This window comes from Olea europaea, chromosome 20 (genome assembly GCF_002742605.1).
Source record: "Olea europaea var. sylvestris chromosome 20, O_europaea_v1, whole genome shotgun sequence".
NCBI lineage: Eukaryota > Viridiplantae > Streptophyta > Magnoliopsida > Lamiales > Oleaceae > Olea > Olea europaea.
Window position 1 is genome coordinate 4216057 of NC_036256.1, and position 21005 is coordinate 4237061.

The 21005-nt window shown below is 30.5% G+C and overlaps 1 protein-coding gene and 1 long non-coding RNA gene across 2 annotated transcripts in view; one reads left to right on the plus strand and one right to left on the minus strand.

The window, feature by feature from the left end:
- Window positions 1-3017: 3017 nt before the first annotated feature.
- Window positions 3018-5078, minus strand: LOC111369457. Its single transcript, XR_002698135.1, has 4 exons — window positions 4787-5078; window positions 4610-4669; window positions 4168-4225; window positions 3018-3259 (listed from the first exon to the last, which is right to left on the minus strand). It is a non-coding gene; the product is annotated as an uncharacterized LOC111369457 (long non-coding RNA).
- Window positions 5079-20219: 15141 nt separating this feature from the next.
- Window positions 20220-21005, plus strand: part of LOC111369458 (pyruvate kinase 1, cytosolic-like) — a 7434-nt gene continuing 6648 nt past the window's right edge. The window contains exons 1-3 of the mRNA XM_022990976.1: window positions 20220-20410; window positions 20532-20625; window positions 20716-20813. Coding sequence (XP_022846744.1) covers window positions 20342-20410; window positions 20532-20625; window positions 20716-20813 — 261 coding nt within the window. The 5' untranslated portion in view covers window positions 20220-20341. The remainder of the gene's footprint in view (window positions 20411-20531; window positions 20626-20715; window positions 20814-21005) is intronic.

Genomic DNA, 21005 nt, shown 5'->3' on the forward strand with positions numbered 1-21005 from the left:
GTAATGAATACTCTTTAATTCTTTTCAAGTATCTCATAACTTTTAAGTAATCCAATCGAATATTTTTTATCTGAGTTACTTGTGTATTCGCGTAACTTTATAATCGCGTAAGCTATATTTGGCCATGTGCAATTCATCAAGTGCACTAACTCCTATTATCTAGGAATATTTTGATTGTTGTTCTACATTTCCAATTTTTTTTAATGTAAAATTATATGACTGTCTCTTTAATACCATGGTCTTAAACCTTTCACTCACTTTATCTACATAATGTGTTTGAGACAATATTAGTCCATAAGGTATTTTAGAAATTTTCATTCCCATAATCACATGTGTTTCACTTGTTCCTTTCATATCGAAGTTATTATTGAACATTTTCTTTGTCTTATTGATAACTTTCACATTAGTCCATAATAAGAGCATGTCATCCACATATAAGCACGTATGTTTCGCCAAAATTTCTAGATTTATACATATTTGTCGTGCTCATTTATGGTGAATCCATTCTCAGTCATAACATTATCAAACTTTTCATGACACTGTTTAGGGCTTGCTTCAAATACTTAATTAAGTTTATGAACTTTGTTGTGTTGTGTTGTGTTTTGTTTTTTGTCCTTTTGCGTTGAAGTCATCTGATTGTTTTCCTCATAAACTTCATTGTTTACTTCATCATTCAAAAATACAGCATTTAACGCATTCGCAAGTTATACAAAGCCGCTATTGCAATTAAAACCTGAATAAAATTTCATTGAATTTCATCGAGGACAACAATGAGAAACACCATAGTGTAGCCGGGATATACGCAATTGCTTCAATAGAAATTGCACAGGCAGCTTTGACGAGGATCTGGATTTATTCAATTGCTTTGGCAAATCAACTTACTCTCCTTCATCTGATGCACTTGATTTTTGTAATAAAATTATCATTGAGAATCTAATATCTCTCGGATACAATGCTTCAATGTGCAAATCTCGTTGGGGAAAAAAAATTACTTGTCTATTTTTCTATTGTTTCATAAGTTTAATTGTTAATTAAAATATAATTTTTTCTCCCTTTTTCTTCCATTTTTAACCGAGGAATATGAATGTGTGGATGTGATGATTTGCAATGGACATTGGGCTTGCCTTTGAGCATCCGGATAAAGGAGATGGAGAGATAGATTAGGTGGAATTGGAGATCCAAAGGAAGAGGGAGTAAAGGGTGCTGATGGTTTGATGAAGGTGAGGTACACACTTTGTAAGAGGACGATAATAAAGGCCAAGGAAGAGCAAATGGCTAAGTGAATAAAAGTGAGGGATAGGGCCGACCCTGATATTTTGGAGGCCTTACGCTAATTTCAAATATAGGGCCCCCTATATTCTGAACCCTCTTACAAAGAATTTTAATATAATTATGAAGAATCTAATATAGACAACTAAGTCTCAAAATTTGAAGAGGAAAATATAAAATGTCAAATTTCAATATGTAATACAAATTATAAGTGAAGTTTTGGCTAAGAAAATTACAATGCAATGGCAAATGAGTCTGTTCATTTTTATGATTATTTTCTCACTACAACTATTTTAAACAAAATTGAATATGCATTTGAGTGATTATGTACAAAATTAGATAATATCGACTGTAAGAAATAGTGTAACAAAATAATGAGAATCACGATCAAATACACTTTAATTTTATATTAATTCATAAGAATTTAACATACAAACAAGAAGTATGCATATGGAAGAAAAATTATTAAATTCTAAGCACTTTCAACAAACATATAAAAAAACTATTAGTAATAGAGTACAAAATTAGTAACCCTAAACATGTATGTGTAAAGCATTAATTGTCCCCCATTTTCTTTAAAAAATAATAATTAAATAAATGAGGAGAATAGGTAAAATTTATTTAACACCAATGAACTTCATTGACATCATAACTTGCGAATTAATAAAATTTCAAACAACTTTGGAATGTAAAATACATTGTCCGAAATGATTATTAATAGCCATGAAAATTTATCAAAAGTCCAAATGATTAATTTAAATTATAACTAGAACATTTAATTTGGAACAGTATTGAGCCCATCTCGCCTCAAGTAATCGTATCGCATCACCTAGCTCTTGTCATCTAGAAAATGAGAATGAATAACATGGGATAAACTAGCACTCAGTAAGCAAACCCCATACATATGATGCATGCTTATAATATGCACATGATTTACTTTGAAATAAAAAGAAACGTTTCTCAACATATACCCCCTTTTCTTTCATTTCTTTAAAGAAACTTAACATCGAGATTGTGTGCTCACTTGATGCATCGTCTAACCAATCAGTGTGCAGCGGGCCATATTATTTGGTGCATCGTCTAACAAATCATGTTTTGGCAAATCAACTTACTCTCCTTCATCTGATGCACTCGATTTTTGTAATAAAATTATCACTGAGAATCTAACCTCTCTCAGATATAACGCTTCTATGTGCAAATCTCGTTGGGGAAAAATCTCCCTCTTTTTGTCAAGTTATTCTCTGCGTCGATTTGCAATATAATTGTTCTAGTTATCGTTGAGGACAAAATCCTTGTCTATTTTCTATTGTTTCTCCCATTTTTCTTCCATTTTCAACTGAGGTATATGAACGTGTAGATGTGATGATTTGCAAAGGACATCAAGGCTTGGCTTTGAGCATCTAAATAAAGGAGACAGAGAGATAGATCACGCAGAATTGGAGATCCAAAGAAAGAGGGAGTAAAGGGTGCTGATGGTTTGACGGAGCTGAGGTACACACTTTGTAAAAGGACTATAAGTGACACGACCCGTCTCGATTTAACCTAATTGACTCGACACGTGTAATGCTCAGATAGTAGATGCCAGCTAAATGCCGGACCCGCTACCAAGGCAAACGTGACCTACTTGACCATGACATAAGTCTATAAAAATTTTGACAGAGTTTCCCCTGTAACATGGACAAAACCAACCTGAAAAATCATCAAAATCTCAGATAGATATTTAAACCAAAAGTTTTGGAAACCACCACTTCCTTTAATACCACCACAACTACAACAAAATATAACAACATTCGACTGAGTGCTTCTACAACATCATCATGTCAACATGCAAGCATTACATCAATTACCAACCTTTCTACGAAGTGCATGACACACCAAATATTAGACAAGTACTTAATAAACATGAGTTCCCCAACTATACATTACATACTATGAAACGGTCTCTTTCGCTTCAGCAGGCTTTTCCCAGTGTCTCAAAATCGACGGTCTCCTGATAGGAAAGCATGATAAAAATATATGAGTTTATAACTCGGTGAGTGGATGATTTCTAAATAAGTAAACTTTTTCCATTTATGCATATTTTCTAAAAATTTTAACTTTTGTTAAATCCTTGAGAATTTATGAATCTAGTAATACTTTTAAAAACTAAGCATGATTACATTATAAAATTCTTTATTCTAAATTCTAGATAAATATCTGTGAGATATAACAAATATAAAGAATTTGATATTCATGAAAATCTATGAAATATTGCTGCTGCTCAATAGTATAAGCTGAAAGCTTTATTCTGAAAACTGAATTAACTGACTTCCATAATTTGAAATCTAATAACTGAATAAATACTGAAAAATCACACCATAAAGAGTACCCAATGAATAGCCTTACTCGTGTACAGAGTAATCAAGATGTACAAGGCAAAGCCATTCAAATCTGATAATCTGATAACTGATAATCTGGTCATACGTACGCAGAGCTGCCCCAAAGGCTAATCACTCTAGTACACGGCCCAAAGCCTATGTGTGTACGAGAGTGGGTCTCAAAGACCTCTGATAATCTGGTTATACACTATGGAAATACATTCACAATAGTACAGAGTGGGTAAAATCACCATAACTAGTCATACACTGTGGAAACACATTCACATCAGTGCAAACTGGGGTAAAATCACCTGGGTACTTTCTGTTGATTTTTAGAAATAACTTTAACTATACTGAAACATGTAATAAGAATATAACAAGCTTTCAAAATAATTTAACTGAACTGAATTTAACTTTAAAAGCAATTGATAATAAAATCCATTTTATTCTGAAAATCATGCTATAAAGTCAACTTTATAAAATAAATAACTTTAAAATTTAAAGAAGACTTATTTCTGAAAAATAAGTTTTATCCACTCACAAGGTAGGAGCTACAAGCTAGATTGGCTGATAAACGTTTCCAATTTCCTCGCCACCACCTAAAATACGATATTAATAACCAATTTATCCTCTATCTAATCAAGAAACCTTAATATCTAATGATAGAACTTAAAATTAAATTTTCTGGACACTTGAATAAGTTCTCAAATTTTCCTTTATTAATTGGAGCTAATCACACTTTATAATGCATTGACTAATAACTAATTTATCAACATAACCTTCACTTCCAAACATCACTATGACATCCACATCATTCAAGTGACAAGAAGTTGCTATAATTCAACTAATTAAATTTTTCCTCTTGTTCCATAATTTCATGCTTCCAAATAATTATTTTCTCAACATCATCATTTCCATAAACATACTTAATCCCAAAAATCCCAAATAAAATTTCTAGAGTTTGCTAAAATAATATCCCTTACCTAGCTGAATTGGAAATGAAGAAATCCCCAAACTAGAGCTCCAATTCGTACAAATATCACCTAAAATTCGACATTTTATTCGACAAGTTAAAACCCTAAAAATTTAATATAAATCATACTTAATCACTCGAAAACAAAGTGGAAAAATTAAACCCAACTTGAAGAGATTAACCTCACCTCTTTTCTTCTTCTTTTTCCTTTCTTCTTTTCCTTTCTTCTTCTTCACTGCCGGTCTCTGCTTCTCTTGTTACTCTATGTGTGTGTTTTGGTGTGAAATTGAGAGAGAATGGGTCAAATGGTTGAATTAAATGGTCCACTAACCCATAATTGCAAACTAAGTCCTTCAACTCTCTTTTTAATATCACATTTAATCCTAACACTTCCAAAATTATATAAGTAAGTTTCCAACTTAAAAATGTATCCAATTTAACCTTCAAAATATATTTATAATTTATAAGATAAACCCAAATAAAATAATTTGGTCAATTGAGTTCCAATAAAAATGATTTATTTCATACAAGTCCTCATTTGACTTGACTTTGAAAATTTCACTATTGACTTTGACCAGATAAAAATGTGGGTTGTAACAATAAGTGAATCATAGTGAGGGTCTGAGGGAGATGGGGAAAGGGCTCTTGTAGGGATTTTGATCTAGGATGTACTTGTTGTACACTATCGCTGTGAATGACAAGAAGATCGAGGCTACTACATAAGTTCATGAGAGGGCGATTTTATTTATTTATTTTTATTTACTTTTTTCACCACCTCATCGAGTGCTCTACCTTTCCCCATTGGTGGTGGCAGCGACAATGCAATGACGATGGTGGTGGAGGATGGAGTTACAAAAAATTGAGGTAAAGACAAGATGGGTGTTTAAAAAAGGAGATGGTGGCGATGTGATGGTTATGGTGGTTGTCTAGTAGAGTTGGTGGAGGGAGGAAGAGGGTTTGGTTGTCGTAGGCGAAGATGTTTTTGAATTATTTTTTTTTCATTTAGATTTTGTTTTTTATTAAAACTAGTCTTTACCCGTGCAATGCACGGGCTGAGTTATTTTGAAAGTAATGTTAGTGTATTAAATATATTGAACTTTCGTGAATTATATCATCAACTCAACTTTCGTTATAGTTACATTGGAATGAACTTTCCCTTATTGCATAGATTTATCAAGTTATATCATTTTAGACAATCAAGTTCTGTGACAAAACTTCAGGATTATGCATGTTATTAATGTTATGAGAGTCTGGTTAACTTACAAAAATCAGGTTATAGATTAACAAATATTTCCAAAGAATTCAATGGAACAAAAATTTCACCATTGAACCACTATTGTTTAAACCATGGCATTCAATACATAAAACTACAACTTGCTTGTTTATTATTAAAGAAATAATTGTGCATGGCAATGTAGTTACACTTGGGAATATGGCTCGTCTATCTTCAAGACATTCTCCAATTTCATTATTTATGACCAAAATAAGCTTTAAAATGTTTATTTGCCTTTAACTTAATTATAACAATTGCATAAATGAAGTGGTAAAAAAATTACATGATTTGAGGAAACAAAAGGAACTTAAAAAATCTGTAAAGAAAAGAATTAAATTTCAAAAGAGAAGTATAAAGTTTCATTAAATTAAGACAGGAGCACTATATATATATACACTTTACAAACATATGAATATAATTAGAACTTTCAAACATAGTGCATCACAACAAAATAAGGAAGTATTTTCTAAAGGAACAAAGCATTTGAGCCATAATCTTAATAAAAGTTAAGAATGAAAGTACTTTATATTGCCAACCATCAACAACAAAGACATCAAGAGAATAGCCATTGATAGTGAAAAAGCTATGTGCTTCCTGAATGGTCAACCCAACTTTAGCTAGTTAAGAAGTCAGCTGCAAGGTTCAGTTAAATAGTTTAGTTCAAGGCCAAAACTCGCTCTCCAACCTATATTGACAAACAAAATATCTATGAGTCAAATTTTCTTTTTCATTTTTGTTTGAATTCACATGACATTTGAAATTCTTTTTGTTACACTTCTCTATTTTATATTTCAAATTCCAAATTTTTGACTGCTACTTAGTATCGGCAATAAGTCTGAAAAAGCATCTTAAAATACCCTTCATTTTTTATTCAATTTTTTAATAATTGATAATGTCCCTTTGAAATCAAAGAATATTGAAAAATTACCTTCCTAAGAATAGCTAGGATTTCTAGAAGAAGATGCCATTCGTTTGATGAGAAATAAAAAGGAATATCGAAAATTCGAGGGGCTGAAGCTAAAGTAGCTACTTTCGAAGTATAGAAATGACTATAACAGAGTTTTTAAACGTGGCTAAATTGTCCTAGTTACTCTTCGGGATAGAGTGGAAGAAGGGAGGGGATTCTCGAACGCGGAAAAGGATCCAATGAATTTGAAATCCCCTCACAACCCAAGGTCGTGTATTAACAATTGCTTAGGTTTACAATGCCATATATTCCTAAAAGAAGTGACATTTACTAAAACAATTATGCTTATATTTGAGAACCAGAACATGGATTTACCATGCCATTTGTCACGTTTTACTATTCTTGAAAATTTACAAACAAATTATATTTTAAAACTTTTTTACTATAATATGATATGAAATGGACCATTATGTTCACTATCTATTATAAAGAGGATACTTAGTCAAAATAGTTTTTCTATATTCCCACCACAATTAACCTCAGAAAAATTAAAACTATTACATTCATCAAGCAATTACCTCATATTTGTTTTTATGTATGATCATTCCATGCTTCGGGTCACTTATACAACCTCTATTTTCTATGCCTATCTCACTATTTCATAGATTATTTGTGTATTTCTCTCCTGCACAGGTTTTGAACTTCATTCTTCTGGGCATATAACTTTCACTGCCTCTAATTCTAAAGTTCATTTTTCGTTAATGCTATCAATCATGAATTTGAGCATAAGATTCAGCGGTGTCCATTTAGAAAAAGAGGAAATAATTACATGAAAGAAATAGAAAAATTATAGTTTGTACATTAGTAACAAAAAATAAGCATAAAAAGAATAGTGTGACTAAATTGATCGAACATAAAGGAATATCAACAATAAGAAATTTAAATATAAGCTATTCAAAAGAAAACTTTACCCAAATTATGTGTAAGCAAAAAACATTTTCAGATTTTTTTTTTTTTTGGTATCAATAAATGAGTTTATCCAACGAAAATCATACCATTGAATTAGATGATAGAAGCTACCAGATGCCGTTCAAGAGACACACAAAAACTATATGAATTAGTTCACATATAGACATCGAATTTAAGAAACATCTGACCTGAGGTAGAACTCCAGTATAATTTTCAATAAACAACAATTTCCAATGTATTTCATGACAAATTGCAATATAAAATAACTTCATAAACATATGAAAATATAGACGCAAACAAGATATCTATTTCTACAAGTTTCATGTATTATAATCCAAAAATTCACACTATTTTGGTCAAAATAATCATTATGATAAAATCAGATAATTTAATATTCAAACATTTAAAATTGTTTTAGAAGTACTTTGATATAGATAATATTATTTCAAGAAACACCAATTTAACAGCCTATGACATAAGTATGATTATTTATTTATTTATTTTTGCCAGAGACTATTCAAGCATGATATCTAGTGGAAATTTCTCCTAATCAATTATAAAAGTAGCTTTCTGGATGTGAAGAGAAAAGAAGCAAATCCATCCCAAACCAACCTCGTCTATAGAGCATCACTATGGGCATGGACAAATAATTTAAGATAATAATTCATGTGTGAGAGCACAGAAGCAAGCACCTTAATAACTTAATGATATATTTGATCTTCATATTCGAACTCAATGAACTGGTCATCAAATATAATTAGATGCTTTGCTAGCATACCTCTAAATCCTTATGGTCAACTGTGTGAATAATGCCTTCACATGGTCTTATTAAATATCCAGTTGATAGCAATTTTGCTTTCACAAAATCTTGCACTGGTGGCATGCTAGGACCATGTTGAGTGTTGTTCACTGATCTTAAACATATCTGTATGAAGAAATATATATCATATATTGATAATGCATCAATAAAAAAAAATTAGTGATTTTCGCTCTACTTTTTGTTGTGCTTAAATAGTTATTAAATGCTTTCCACAAGACTACCATCTTCCATAATAGACGTATAGTGAAGTAACTAGAGTCACAAGCTAGTGTCAAAGTAGTAGGAGTATAGAGCTGAATGAATTTATGAAATAACACTTAGTTAAAAGGTTGAGCAGATAGTGGACAACATTTGAGTACTACAAAAAGATAAAATTTAACCTCAATGTATAGCAATTCATCTTTCACCATTTCCAGCAGACAATACATTGAGGACATCAAACAGCTCGATAATCACAATACCATCAGCACCGATCTTTTAGAATTTTAGCAACCTAGAACAGGGATCATATGTTAGTATTATTGTGATACTGTGATTTCAATATAACAGAAACAAAAACAGTAAAAGAATTATAGAACTTGTATAACTTTTCCATGTGACATTACATAGAGAAAGACTTACGAATAATTATGGAAGTTAAGCATCAATGATGAGTACGCAACCAAATGATATAGAAAATAATATTAGAGAATCGTGAAAATATCGTTCAACTAATATTATGAAAAACTTATTCTTGTTGGTTCTAGAGCCACAAGGAAGCACGGACATGATGCTACGCCAGTGCAACAATGAAAAATAGTGATGATTGGTATCGAATCCAAACCAGGCTGTACATAAAAAAACTAACAAGTTGAGGATGGTCGAATACATGATTAAAATCACAAAGAAAACCTCCAAATTTCAGGCTAGTAGATATTATCTTAAACGATAAACAACACTCTCTGCAAATGGAATAAAGGATAAACTGGAAAAGAAAGAGATAAAAGAAATGCTCAGATATTGGAAAGACACCTGAAAATCATTTACAATTAGAATGGAGCAAAGAACGTATGAAAAACTTTCATTTTTTCCCTTTTCCATCTTCCTGGATGAATAAGAATTGAATTCTAAATGCAAGAAAAAATTGTAATGATGCATACTTTCATCTAATGAAGGGTATAAACCTACAACTTTAATATACATAAGAATAAACGAAGCCCTTTTCTCGATTTGACAAAATTTTTCTTGCCTTTTTAATTTATTCAAAAAAATAGATATAGTGGACGTTATGACTTTAGAAAATTGAAGCCAAAGAATTTCATAACTTTCATCCCAGGTATTTGAATCCACTCCACAGCATATCCAACGGCCTTTGATAGAAATTCTATTAAGGTCTCTTCTGCAATGGACGAAAGTCCGAAAATATACAATAACGGTATGTTAATTATAGAACAATATAGTAATAGAAGTAAAGAAAAAGAAGCATTTTTCACTAACCTTGCTGGACTTGCATCCTTGGGGAAGATGCTGAGAAGTCAAGTGTTGTTGACCACTTAACATCACTGGCAAGGGTTGCCTGCATTAAAAACAAATAGATAAATTAATTAATTAAGAATAATAATAATAATAATAATAATAATAATAATAATAATAATAATAATAATAATAAATCTTATTAAGAAAACGAAACATATAATTTCTAGAAGAAGTATTGAACAGTGGTAAGGTGCTTAGATCACGTGGTTGCAAATGAGAACAAAATTTACACAGTATATCACCAAATATTTCTGATACTGTTTAAAAAAAATTATCAATTCAATAGAAGTTAAAGAACAAAAGAATATCCATTTCAAGACAAAAGTTTGGCTAAGGTTTTAAAAAAAATGTTTGAAGATTCAAAACATATTTGTATATGTTACTTTTCTTACTTTTAACTAAAAAAAGGTTTCTTGCTCTGAAATTAACTTTTACCTTACTGTCAATTTTTTTATTTTTCCAATTTCTATCACCCATAAAGAAAATATTTATTTTAAAACTTATTTATTTACTTCTAATAAATTTACTTGTAAACAAGAAGCATTTTTCTTCACTCCGTTCAATTTGTTCAAGATCTACCAGAGGATAGATTTACAAAAAGATTAAATTCATTAATAATAAAAGAAAACCTCAGAATTCTACAATTGACCAAAAGTTGGAGTTCAAATAAAATTTTTTCACTAAGGGAGATAAATAGGTGGGTATGATTGATTTAAGGTGATGGCTTGAGAAATGAGGAAAGAAGATGCTAGAGAGCACGTTACACAAACCTATCGACAGATCTACGATACCAAAAGAGTACTAATTTAGTAACTTCTAGAACCATTATGAACGTTGAACCTGGATATTTTAGAAGGATAATGGCAACCAATCTGAGCTTAAACATTCTTAGAGTGTGCAAATATGCATCATTAGGTAGGCTTTTATTGCTTCTAGGATTTTATAATAACAAAAACAGTACTTTTGCTCAAATATATCAAATTTTAAGTGCTGATAGAAGGAGATGGACAAGGAAAGTTTTCAAATTGAAAACTAAACATGGCTTAATATTTCCACATATAAATACAATTGACAATAGAAGGGTTGTCAATGGAATATTAACTTCACTGAGCCATTGGATATATCAATGTCAACATAGTAATTGATCTTTGCTTTATCACATTTCATAAGGTTGCCACCCTGGTGCACAATAAAAATAAAAATAAAAAATGATACCAGAAGTGCTAAAGTACTACACTTCATAAAATCTCTGCTTTGTGTACTTTTTTTCTACTTATTTTTATTATTTGTTTGATGTTCTTGAAATTAGAATCTGGAAACTATTTGCTTATTTCTTTTGTTTTTTCCCCTTCATATTTCTCTGCATCGAATTTGGCTTCTTTATTGAGGTATGTTTTAGAGTTCATATTTCTTGGATCTTACACTTACATTGGAACATATCTTTGTGACTGTGGCAAAATTCTTCATAGAAGATAGTTCAAAATGCAGACAGCCTAAATTTGTAAATTCAAAAGCTATAAATGCAACTATCCAAAGAAAAAGAGGAGCGTAAAAGGTGCTACTCTTAACTGGGGCTTTCTGTTCTTTTCATATTTTATATGGTCCATTTTCCTAATTCCACTGACTTTAACCTCTATTTTATTTATTTTCTAGGATTAATTCGAAAACAAAGAACTTCACCAAAGTACACAATCGAAACCCGCGGCTAGAAGAGGAATTGAAGAGGCATGTTTTTGTTTGGATATTATCTATCCTTTCATTACGTTAATTTTCTGAACATGAACCCCCAACACACTTTATTTTCTTTTATGCAAAACTTACTCTGTTCAACAACGCAAAATTAAAGAATCCCTCCATTTTAGTTAACCAAAATATAATTTTATTTAAATTAACATAAAAGTTGAAAAGATAAAAAAAAAGGAGTCTTTACCATGGAACTCGAAGTCGGAAGCGGACAGACACAAACACATCAGTAGAGCCTTCTTCTTCTTCTTCTTTATTTAGTCTGACCACTCGTGACACTAAGCATGCATGCCGTGTTGCTTCTAACGCCGACATCGTCTCTTCCTCCACTAACTCATCGATATCCACTCGTCCTCGTGCTGTGACTCGATTCAAAGATTCGTTAGTTTCATCCACTCTAATGGACCCAAACCCCGAAGCTTCTGCTTCAACATCCCACGGTCCACATGGTAGAAAATTCTTCTAATCAAAATTATGATAACAAAGATAAAGATAATTACATATGAGATTACACCTTATAAATAGCATTCGTTCCAACTTCGGTTGTATTTCTTCCCTTTGCAGGTCTTCTGAGGATATAAATTTTGCAGGTATTTTGGGGGGTTTTGTGTAGATTTGAGAGAACAAACAACACTGGCGTCAAGGAAATGACAGACAACAGTAAACAAGAGGAGTGATACATGGAAAGAGTGGGTGCACTGTAGAAAAAGCAGTTTTTCAACGAGATAAGTGTGAAAAGTAATGTGACCAAAATGAATAGTAATTCCCAAACCCTCTCTTTTAAGAGAAGTTAGATAGACTAATAAAAAAATTAAACTATTGAGAATGTAAAAAGTTACTTATAAGTAAAAAAAATCACTTCAAGTTATTTAAAAGTAATAAAAAAATTATAATTGTAAAAGTTACTTATAGGAAAAAAATATTAATTTCAACATTTTTAAGTGAATATTTAGATACATTTAATTTTTTTAAATTAAATATTAATAAAAATGTGCTACAAATAAAAGTAAAAAACAAATGCATATTGGTGCAGGGACTCCCCCACGCAGAAACTTCCGTGCACAGGAATATATTTTATTATTTTTAAACTTATGTTTTTTGTGTTCACTTTCAGCCTCATTACGGGACATCAAACGAAATCGAAATATTACATTCTTAATATCATTTTGAAGTACTCGCGGCTTAGTATTGTACATCGTTAACGGTACGTGAAACGGTTAATCGTAGCAAATGTTACGGGGACGTTAAAATAGGCATTTTCAAATTATATTTCAAAATTTTCGATAATAAGCTAACTTTAAAAATTCATTGACGATTGTACGATAGTCGAATCGATAAATATTTTACATTCTCTCGAAACTCATTTCAAAAACTATATCATAGATACATCAAATAATTTAAATGAATATCGAAAAATAGTTAAACGGACATTAAACTTATGTGTTAAAAAATGCGTATAAGTCGTTTTTCTTAAAAATAAATCAATTATTTTATTACTATTTATTATTTTTTCGCAACAATTTTCTCAATACATCATTTTGCTCAAAAAAACTATGTAGTATGACATAATTTTTTTTCTCCATTATTAAATATTAATAAAAAGATTAAACTATCTAAAATGTAAAAAGTTACTTATAAGTAAAAAAATCACTTCAAGTTATTTAAAAGTAATAAAAAAATTATAACTGTAAAAGTTATTTATAGGTAAAAAATATTAACTTCAACATTTTTAAGTAAATATTTAGATACATTTAATTTTTTAAATTAAATATTAATAAAAAAATGTACTATAAATAAAAGTAAAAAAAAAAAAATACATATTGGTGCGGGGACTCCCCTCACATTTGTGCAGGAACACCCCGCACACAGAAACCTCCATTTGTGCGGGGACACATTTGTTTTTTTTTTTAAACTTATGTTTTTGTGTTCATTTTCAGCCTTATTACGAGATATCAAACGAAATCGAAATATTACATTCTTAATATCATTTTGAAGTACTCGCGACATAGTATTGCACGTCGTTAACGGCGCGTGAAACGGCTAATCGTAGCAAATGTTGCGGGATGTCAAAATAGGTATTTTAAAACTATATTTCGAAATTTTCGATAATAAGCTAACTTTAAAAATTCATTAACCATTGTACGATAGTCGAATCGATAAATATTTTACATTCACTTGAAACTCATTTCAAGAACTATATTATAGACACATCGAATGATCTAAATGAATATCGAAAATAGTTAAACGGACATTAAACATATGTGTTAAAAAATGCGTATAAGTCGTTTTTCTTTAAAAAAAATCAATTATTTTATTACTATTTATTATTTTTTCGCAACAATTTTCTCAATACATCATTTTGCTCAAGAAAAATTATGTGGTTTGACGTAAATTTTTTTCTCCATTAGTTTTTAAAATTAAATATTAATAAAAAGATTAAACTATCTAAAATGTAAAAAGTTACTTATAAGTAAAAAAATCACTTCAAGTTATTTAAAAGTAATAAAAAAATTATAATTGTAAAAGTTACTTATAGGTAAAAAATATTAACTTCAACATTTTTAAGTAAATATTTAGATACATTTAATTTTTTAAATTAAATATTAATAAAAAATGTAATACAAATAAAAGTAAAAAAAATGTATATTGGTGCGGGGACACCCCGCACGCAGAAACGTCCATTTGTGTGGGGACACATTTGTTTTTTTTTTTAACTTATGTTTTTGTATTCATTTTCAGCATCATTACGAGATATCAAACGAAATCGAAATATTACATTCTTAATATCATTTTGAAATACTTGCGGCATAGTATTGTACGTCGTTAACGGTGCATGAAACGACTAATCGTAACAAATGTTATGGGACATTAAAATAGGCATTTTCAAACTATATTTTGAAATTTTCGATAATAAGCTAACTTTAAAAATTTATTGACAATTGTATGATAGTCGAATCGATAAATATTTTACATTCTCTCGAAACTCATTTCAAGAACTATATCATAGACACATCGAATGATCTAAATGAATATCGAAAGTAGTTAAACGGACATTAAATTTATGTGTTAAAAAATGTGTATAAGTCGTTTTTCTTTAAAAAAAATTAATTATTTTATTACTATTTATTATTTTTCGCAACAATTTTCTCAATACATTATTTTGCTCAAAAAAATTATGTGGTATGATGTAAATTTTTTTCTCCATGCACGGAGTGAATACGTTCTTTTTTAAAAAGATTTTATTTATAATAATTTTGTTTATTAATATAATTTTAAAAATTTTAATATATAAGATATGGTTGATAGTTAATAGCGTGAAAATTAGGAGAATAGCATCATGTGTCGAATTCAAAGCAAGGGAGAAATATTGCAGTGGACAATAGCGTGTGACAAAATTCCCACAGTATTTTTAAATATAATTTTTCCTGTTGCAAACCAGTTCCCAAACCGGTTAAGTGTGAAAACGAGTGTGACAAAAATAAACAGTAAACCCTCATTCTCTTTTTTATGGTAGTGTAGAAACTAAAAATGTAAGTTGACAGACACTTTACCTTTCGAGATCATGTCATCTGCAAAGCCAATTAGAAATAATTTTTTTATCGTTATTTCAATATTTCAATCTTATTTTTTAATTTTTTACTCATGAGTAGATCCACGATCAAAAATTCAATTCTCACAATCCCTACCAAACAACCACAAAATATAGATTTTAATAAATTCAATGATTAATTTTAGTAAAACACAACTTGTCAACCACATATTTCATCAATTTTTTATTAAAATTTATTAAAAATCTTATTTCCATTTCCACCAAGCTATCGCGCTAGAAGTGGATAGCATTGTTTTTTTTTTTACTCTTTTAGGAGAGAGAATTAACTTTCAACTTCTTAGTTTTTTTTTTGGATATTCAGACATCCCAACTTACATTAGACTAAATCCTGGACCCCCCAAAATCCTTACCTCTAGAACCTTGGAGGGGGTAAATCGCGGGTTATGTCTCAAGTCTCAACTGGATCACAGGTTCCCCCTACCGCCTGTACACTTCTGCGTACAAGAGATCCTCCTCCAAAGTGATTGCTCCATACCAAATAAATCTGGCCGCAGGTTCCCACCAAGATTCGAACCTCCACCCTGCTGCTGGAAGTAAGACAAATGTTGATTGATCCACCAATTGAGCTGTACCCCGGGGGGCAAATCACTTTTATATTTCATGGAAGGAAGGTATGGCAATTGAGGAAATGATCTTTTGCACAAGAATAATTTTGATATGAGGGTGCAAATGCTAGTATTGAAATAATATAGACGATTTGCCCAACAAAATAAAGAATAAAAACGTTTTATGCTAATTACTCTTATAAAATAACATCGAGATTCAAACTATCTCGTGAAGCCTTCAATCGCCATATGCTCCCTCTTTTTTATATTATTATTATTATTTAGTGAAAATTAGGAATATCCTGCTTGAAGTATAGGTATCTGTTTCACAGGTCCCTGCCAAGATAAACACACAGTGGGGCCCGTCGCAATTTTTTTTATTACTACATGTGGGCCCACCTACTACAGTGAGGGACCTGACAGGCCTTTGTGAAATTAATCCCTGTACTCAGGGATTAATTCAAAATGGGATGATAGTGATTTCACTTTTATTAGGCAAAATAGTTTAGCTCAAAAAGATTAAGCACTCGTTTAGTTCTGATTTTTCAAGTTAAAAAATCAATTTTTTTTATCGTTATTTAAGATAGTCATCCGTCATTTTTTACCACTTCACTCACAAGTGAGACCGACCTTTCAAGTTAGTGGTCAAAAATTTAAGTCTCATAGTCAACACCAAACATGCTCTAAGAAAAATATGAAACAGATAAATAATCATTCACTATGCCTATGCATAGAATTAATTATTAACGTTGAATTGCAAACTCGTACCATTTTTTGTCTGATAGAAAAATATTTTGACCAAATAATATTTGTTTAGTTGGTGATACATTTAATTTTAATATTCAAATTATATTACAAGTTAAAATATTAAAGTTTGACTAACAATGCTCTTACTGAATAACTTGCAAGGAACGGCCCAACTCCAAAGAGGAAAGGCCCAACCCCCTCTGACGTTTAAGTTTTGATTTTCAATTGCTCTTTCAAATAATCTGATCAAAATGATTATTATTCAAATTTAGCATTTGTTTGTCTTCCATTATTATTATTATTATTTTTTAAGAAAATGAGTTTGGAATAAAATTTTTTTTTTAGAGGATGTGTGATTAAAAAGTAAAAAAAAAAATTGGGTCTGCGTAAAATATTTTATTCCGTGAATATATGATTGCAAATGAGTTTAAGAAAAAAGAGTTATGATTTAATGGAAAACACACCTAAATTAATTCGCAATCCACCTTTTAAATTAATTTATTATTCTAGATTAACGAAATAAATAGCAATAGTGTTCCATGGTTGGACCGACACGACACACGTGTCTTTATTTTGCCGATCCAAACTAATTTATTAAGTCCCTATTTAGTACGAATTAAATTCAGTCAAAGTTAATAATTAATTTTGATGAAATATTTTATGAAATTCACAATTTTTCAATTACAATTTTTTTTATTAAGATTTATTAAAAATAAGATTTTAATCATATAATAATACCTTAATAAAGTAACGCATGGAACATGAGCATACTTTTGTTCGGCCTCCGATTCCCCAAGGAATATTCTCAAGCATAATTTAATGAATAGGACCATAAATAAATCACAGCCCTTGATCCTGCGAGACTGCAACGTGATGTTTCTTACACTGGTTTTGACTGCGGAAGAAAAATCAACCAGCTTATTGACGCGTTTCGAACACGCGAAAGTGAGAGACTGTTTTGTTGGCTTTTATTTTCCTAAAGCAAAAGGAATTTTATTTTGGAGCATTTTTTAGAATGTCCAATTTTAAGGGTATGAGTTGAAAGGTGTTCACTGATTTGAATTTAGTGTCAACTTGTCTATTATACCCTTAATGAAAAGTTACATTTTGATATGATATTCTCGACATTTGATTTTTTTATCAATTTGTCACGAATTTTGTGAAGTGGCTTCCATGAGAAGTTACATTAAAATAATATTTCTCGACATTTCATATGTGATTCTCGACATTTGAACATCGTTTCACTTGTTTAGAATGACATTTCATTTTAAAAATGACGTTTCTCTACATTTAAAAATATCGTTCTCGACATTTCTGAATCAATGAAAAACATAGCATTTATTGTGATTTGACATGTATACTTTTTAAAATAAATATGGCAGATTATGTGTCAAAATTTTATTGACCAATAACAATATTGCAAAAATGTCCATTTTTTTTTGTTTTAGTGTGGAATTATAAATTGTTAATAAGGGTATTTTGGTCTAAATTCTTCCAAATTAAACATTTTTGCAATGGTTGACCTTTTGCAAATGACTAGGTAAAAATAGATATTTTGTGAAATTTCCTCTTTTTATGTTTTGGTTTCCATTATTTTTAAAATATATTTATTTATTTAGTATTTTCAATCATATATTTTTCAATAAAATAATATTACACGTAAATTCAAGAACATGTCCTTGGGAGGGGAACAACAGCTGAAAACGACTGCTAAAACCCATAGGCTGAGGAGCAAAAGGAGGAAACCGCTTGAGGAAGAGCTTACGTCTGATTAGCTAGTTGGTGAGGCAATAGCTTACCAAGGTAATGATCAGTAATTTTCTTATTTTTTAACCATTTATTCTCTATCAAACTACTATTCAAAAATGCGTTTTTGGACAAGAAATGGAGCTCAAATATGCTTTTAGAGTGTGATTCGTGTCTAATTATTTTCATATGCACTATATCTTATGTTTTCTTACTTTAATGCAAGTTTTGGCAAAGCCTAAAATTTAATTTGATAGTGTTATGTGTTTTTTTTTTTTTTTGGTAATATTATTTGCAGTCGCTTTCTATCGTAGTCGTCATACGTGACATATATGTAACGATTAGTGATTTGATACATTAATGTGACAATTTTTTATTACATTATGCAATAAATCACCAACCACCATATGTATGTCACGTAGGGTGACTACAGTAGTGAGCGATTTTAAATAGCATTATTTTTTTTAATCTATATATCCTATAAAACAACAATTTACTTTTTACTTAGCCCTTGTTTGTCATCTTTTTAAAATTTAAATTGTTTACTACATTATCATTCTCTATTACACATCCACACAATAAAATATTATATACATAAACCAATAAAATTTTCTTACTTTTTAACTACACAATCTCCAAAAAATACTATTCAATAACTCATTACTTCCAAATAAATTCTATTAAACAGACCCTTATTATTTACATTTTTTAAAATCATACGAGGGCAAATCTAGGATTTTTTGTTAACTGAGTACTAAAATTTTAAGAAAGTCAATGAATTAAAATTTGTTTTTGAAGTGGTATTTTGATAACTTGTGTAACAGCTATGCAAGTTTTATAGAGACGTGGTCTTAAGATTGAGGATGCAGCACAGAAAGATAGACAGTTTGATAAAGCTGTGATGCAGAGTCGAGATTCGAACGTTTAGGATGAGACTTTGAAAAATTTGCAACTTGATGAAGCTATGATACAGCGTGATATCATAATATTGAGATGAAACTCTAAATTGTATGGTAGCTTAAGCGATTAATTATCACATTGTGGTTAAACAAATGCAATTATCTATTTACCTTCTTTGTTTATCTTAAGTCTTAAAATAAATTGCGCATGTGTGGTTTATTGTTTTTAAAGTAAAAGTAAATATTTTTTGGATCATTTTTTTGAATAGAATTCTCAATATTTTGTATTCATTTTTTTAATCCACCATATTACACAATATTTATTCAATCTTAAATTTTAAATCGATCTTTTATTTTGCTCTAATATCATATTATATTATTAAAAAACTATTAACGAAGATTACACATTGGTTAAATTGTATTGTCAACGTATACATATGAATCAATCTACATGTACAGAAGAAAATTTTATAGAAATATTATAAATTACACACAATAATGTGATGAGTAATTCATTTTATGCAATAAAATATTCACATTAGCCAACCCAACGTGAGGATCCTATAGAACTTCTATGAATTTACTCATGTATACATGGAATAATACTTGACATATATATCACAATAAATTATTGGATGGAAGACGTTGGTTCTGCTGGAAACACTAGCCTCTCACGCGCCTTGGCAGACGTGAGCAAAAGTATTTCTGGTAGTTGTTTTTCCTTCTCCTCGGCCCCCTGTAATTTTTCAACGACGACAAAGGTGGAAAAGCATCCTGGGGAAAAAGAGAAATTTCTTAGGTAAAAAAGAAATTTACTCTCCAAACCTACCTTTTCCCGCAAACAAACCTACGTTTTCGCTGTACCTACCAAACCACGGAACAAAACCCACAACTCTCTTTCTTTGCTCAAACTCTCTGCTGTAACACTCCATTCTCTTCGAGTATTCACTGCTAATAATTCAATAAAAATGCATTCGAATCATTTGCTACTCGAAGAGCCAATCAGGATGGCTTCTATTCTTGAGCCATCAAAAGCCGTAAGTTTCTCTCTCTCTCTCTCTCTTTTTTTTTTTTAAATATGCAGATCTATGTTTACATACGTATTTTCATGATTGATTTGGGTTTTGGGAAATAATCTGGTGGGTTTTTTGATTGCAGAGTTTCTCCGCAATGACAAAGATTGTGGGAACACTGGGCCCACGTTCTCGATCCGTCGAGGTTATATCTGCTTGTCTTAAAGCTGGGATGTCTGGTAATATAGTCTAACTCTTGAGTTTCGTATGCCAGTTTAATTTCTGTACTGTTATTGTTTATGGATTTTGATATGTATGGGGATTGGCAGTGGCTAGATTTGATTTTTCATGGGGTGACGCCGAGTATCATCAGGAGACTCTGGAGAATTTGAAGGCTGCTATTAAGACCACTAAGAAGCTCTGTGCTGTAAGTATTTTAATTCTGCAGTTTAGCTTAATAATGATTGTTATCAGCGTTTTAAATAAATACTACTATAACAATGATGGGGTTCACTAAAACTGAAAAACGATGGGGATTGGCGATTTGCTTCCTACTGGTTTATTGTAGAGCTCGAGGGGAAAAGAGTGAACGTTATAATTTTTATTTTTTGGACATATT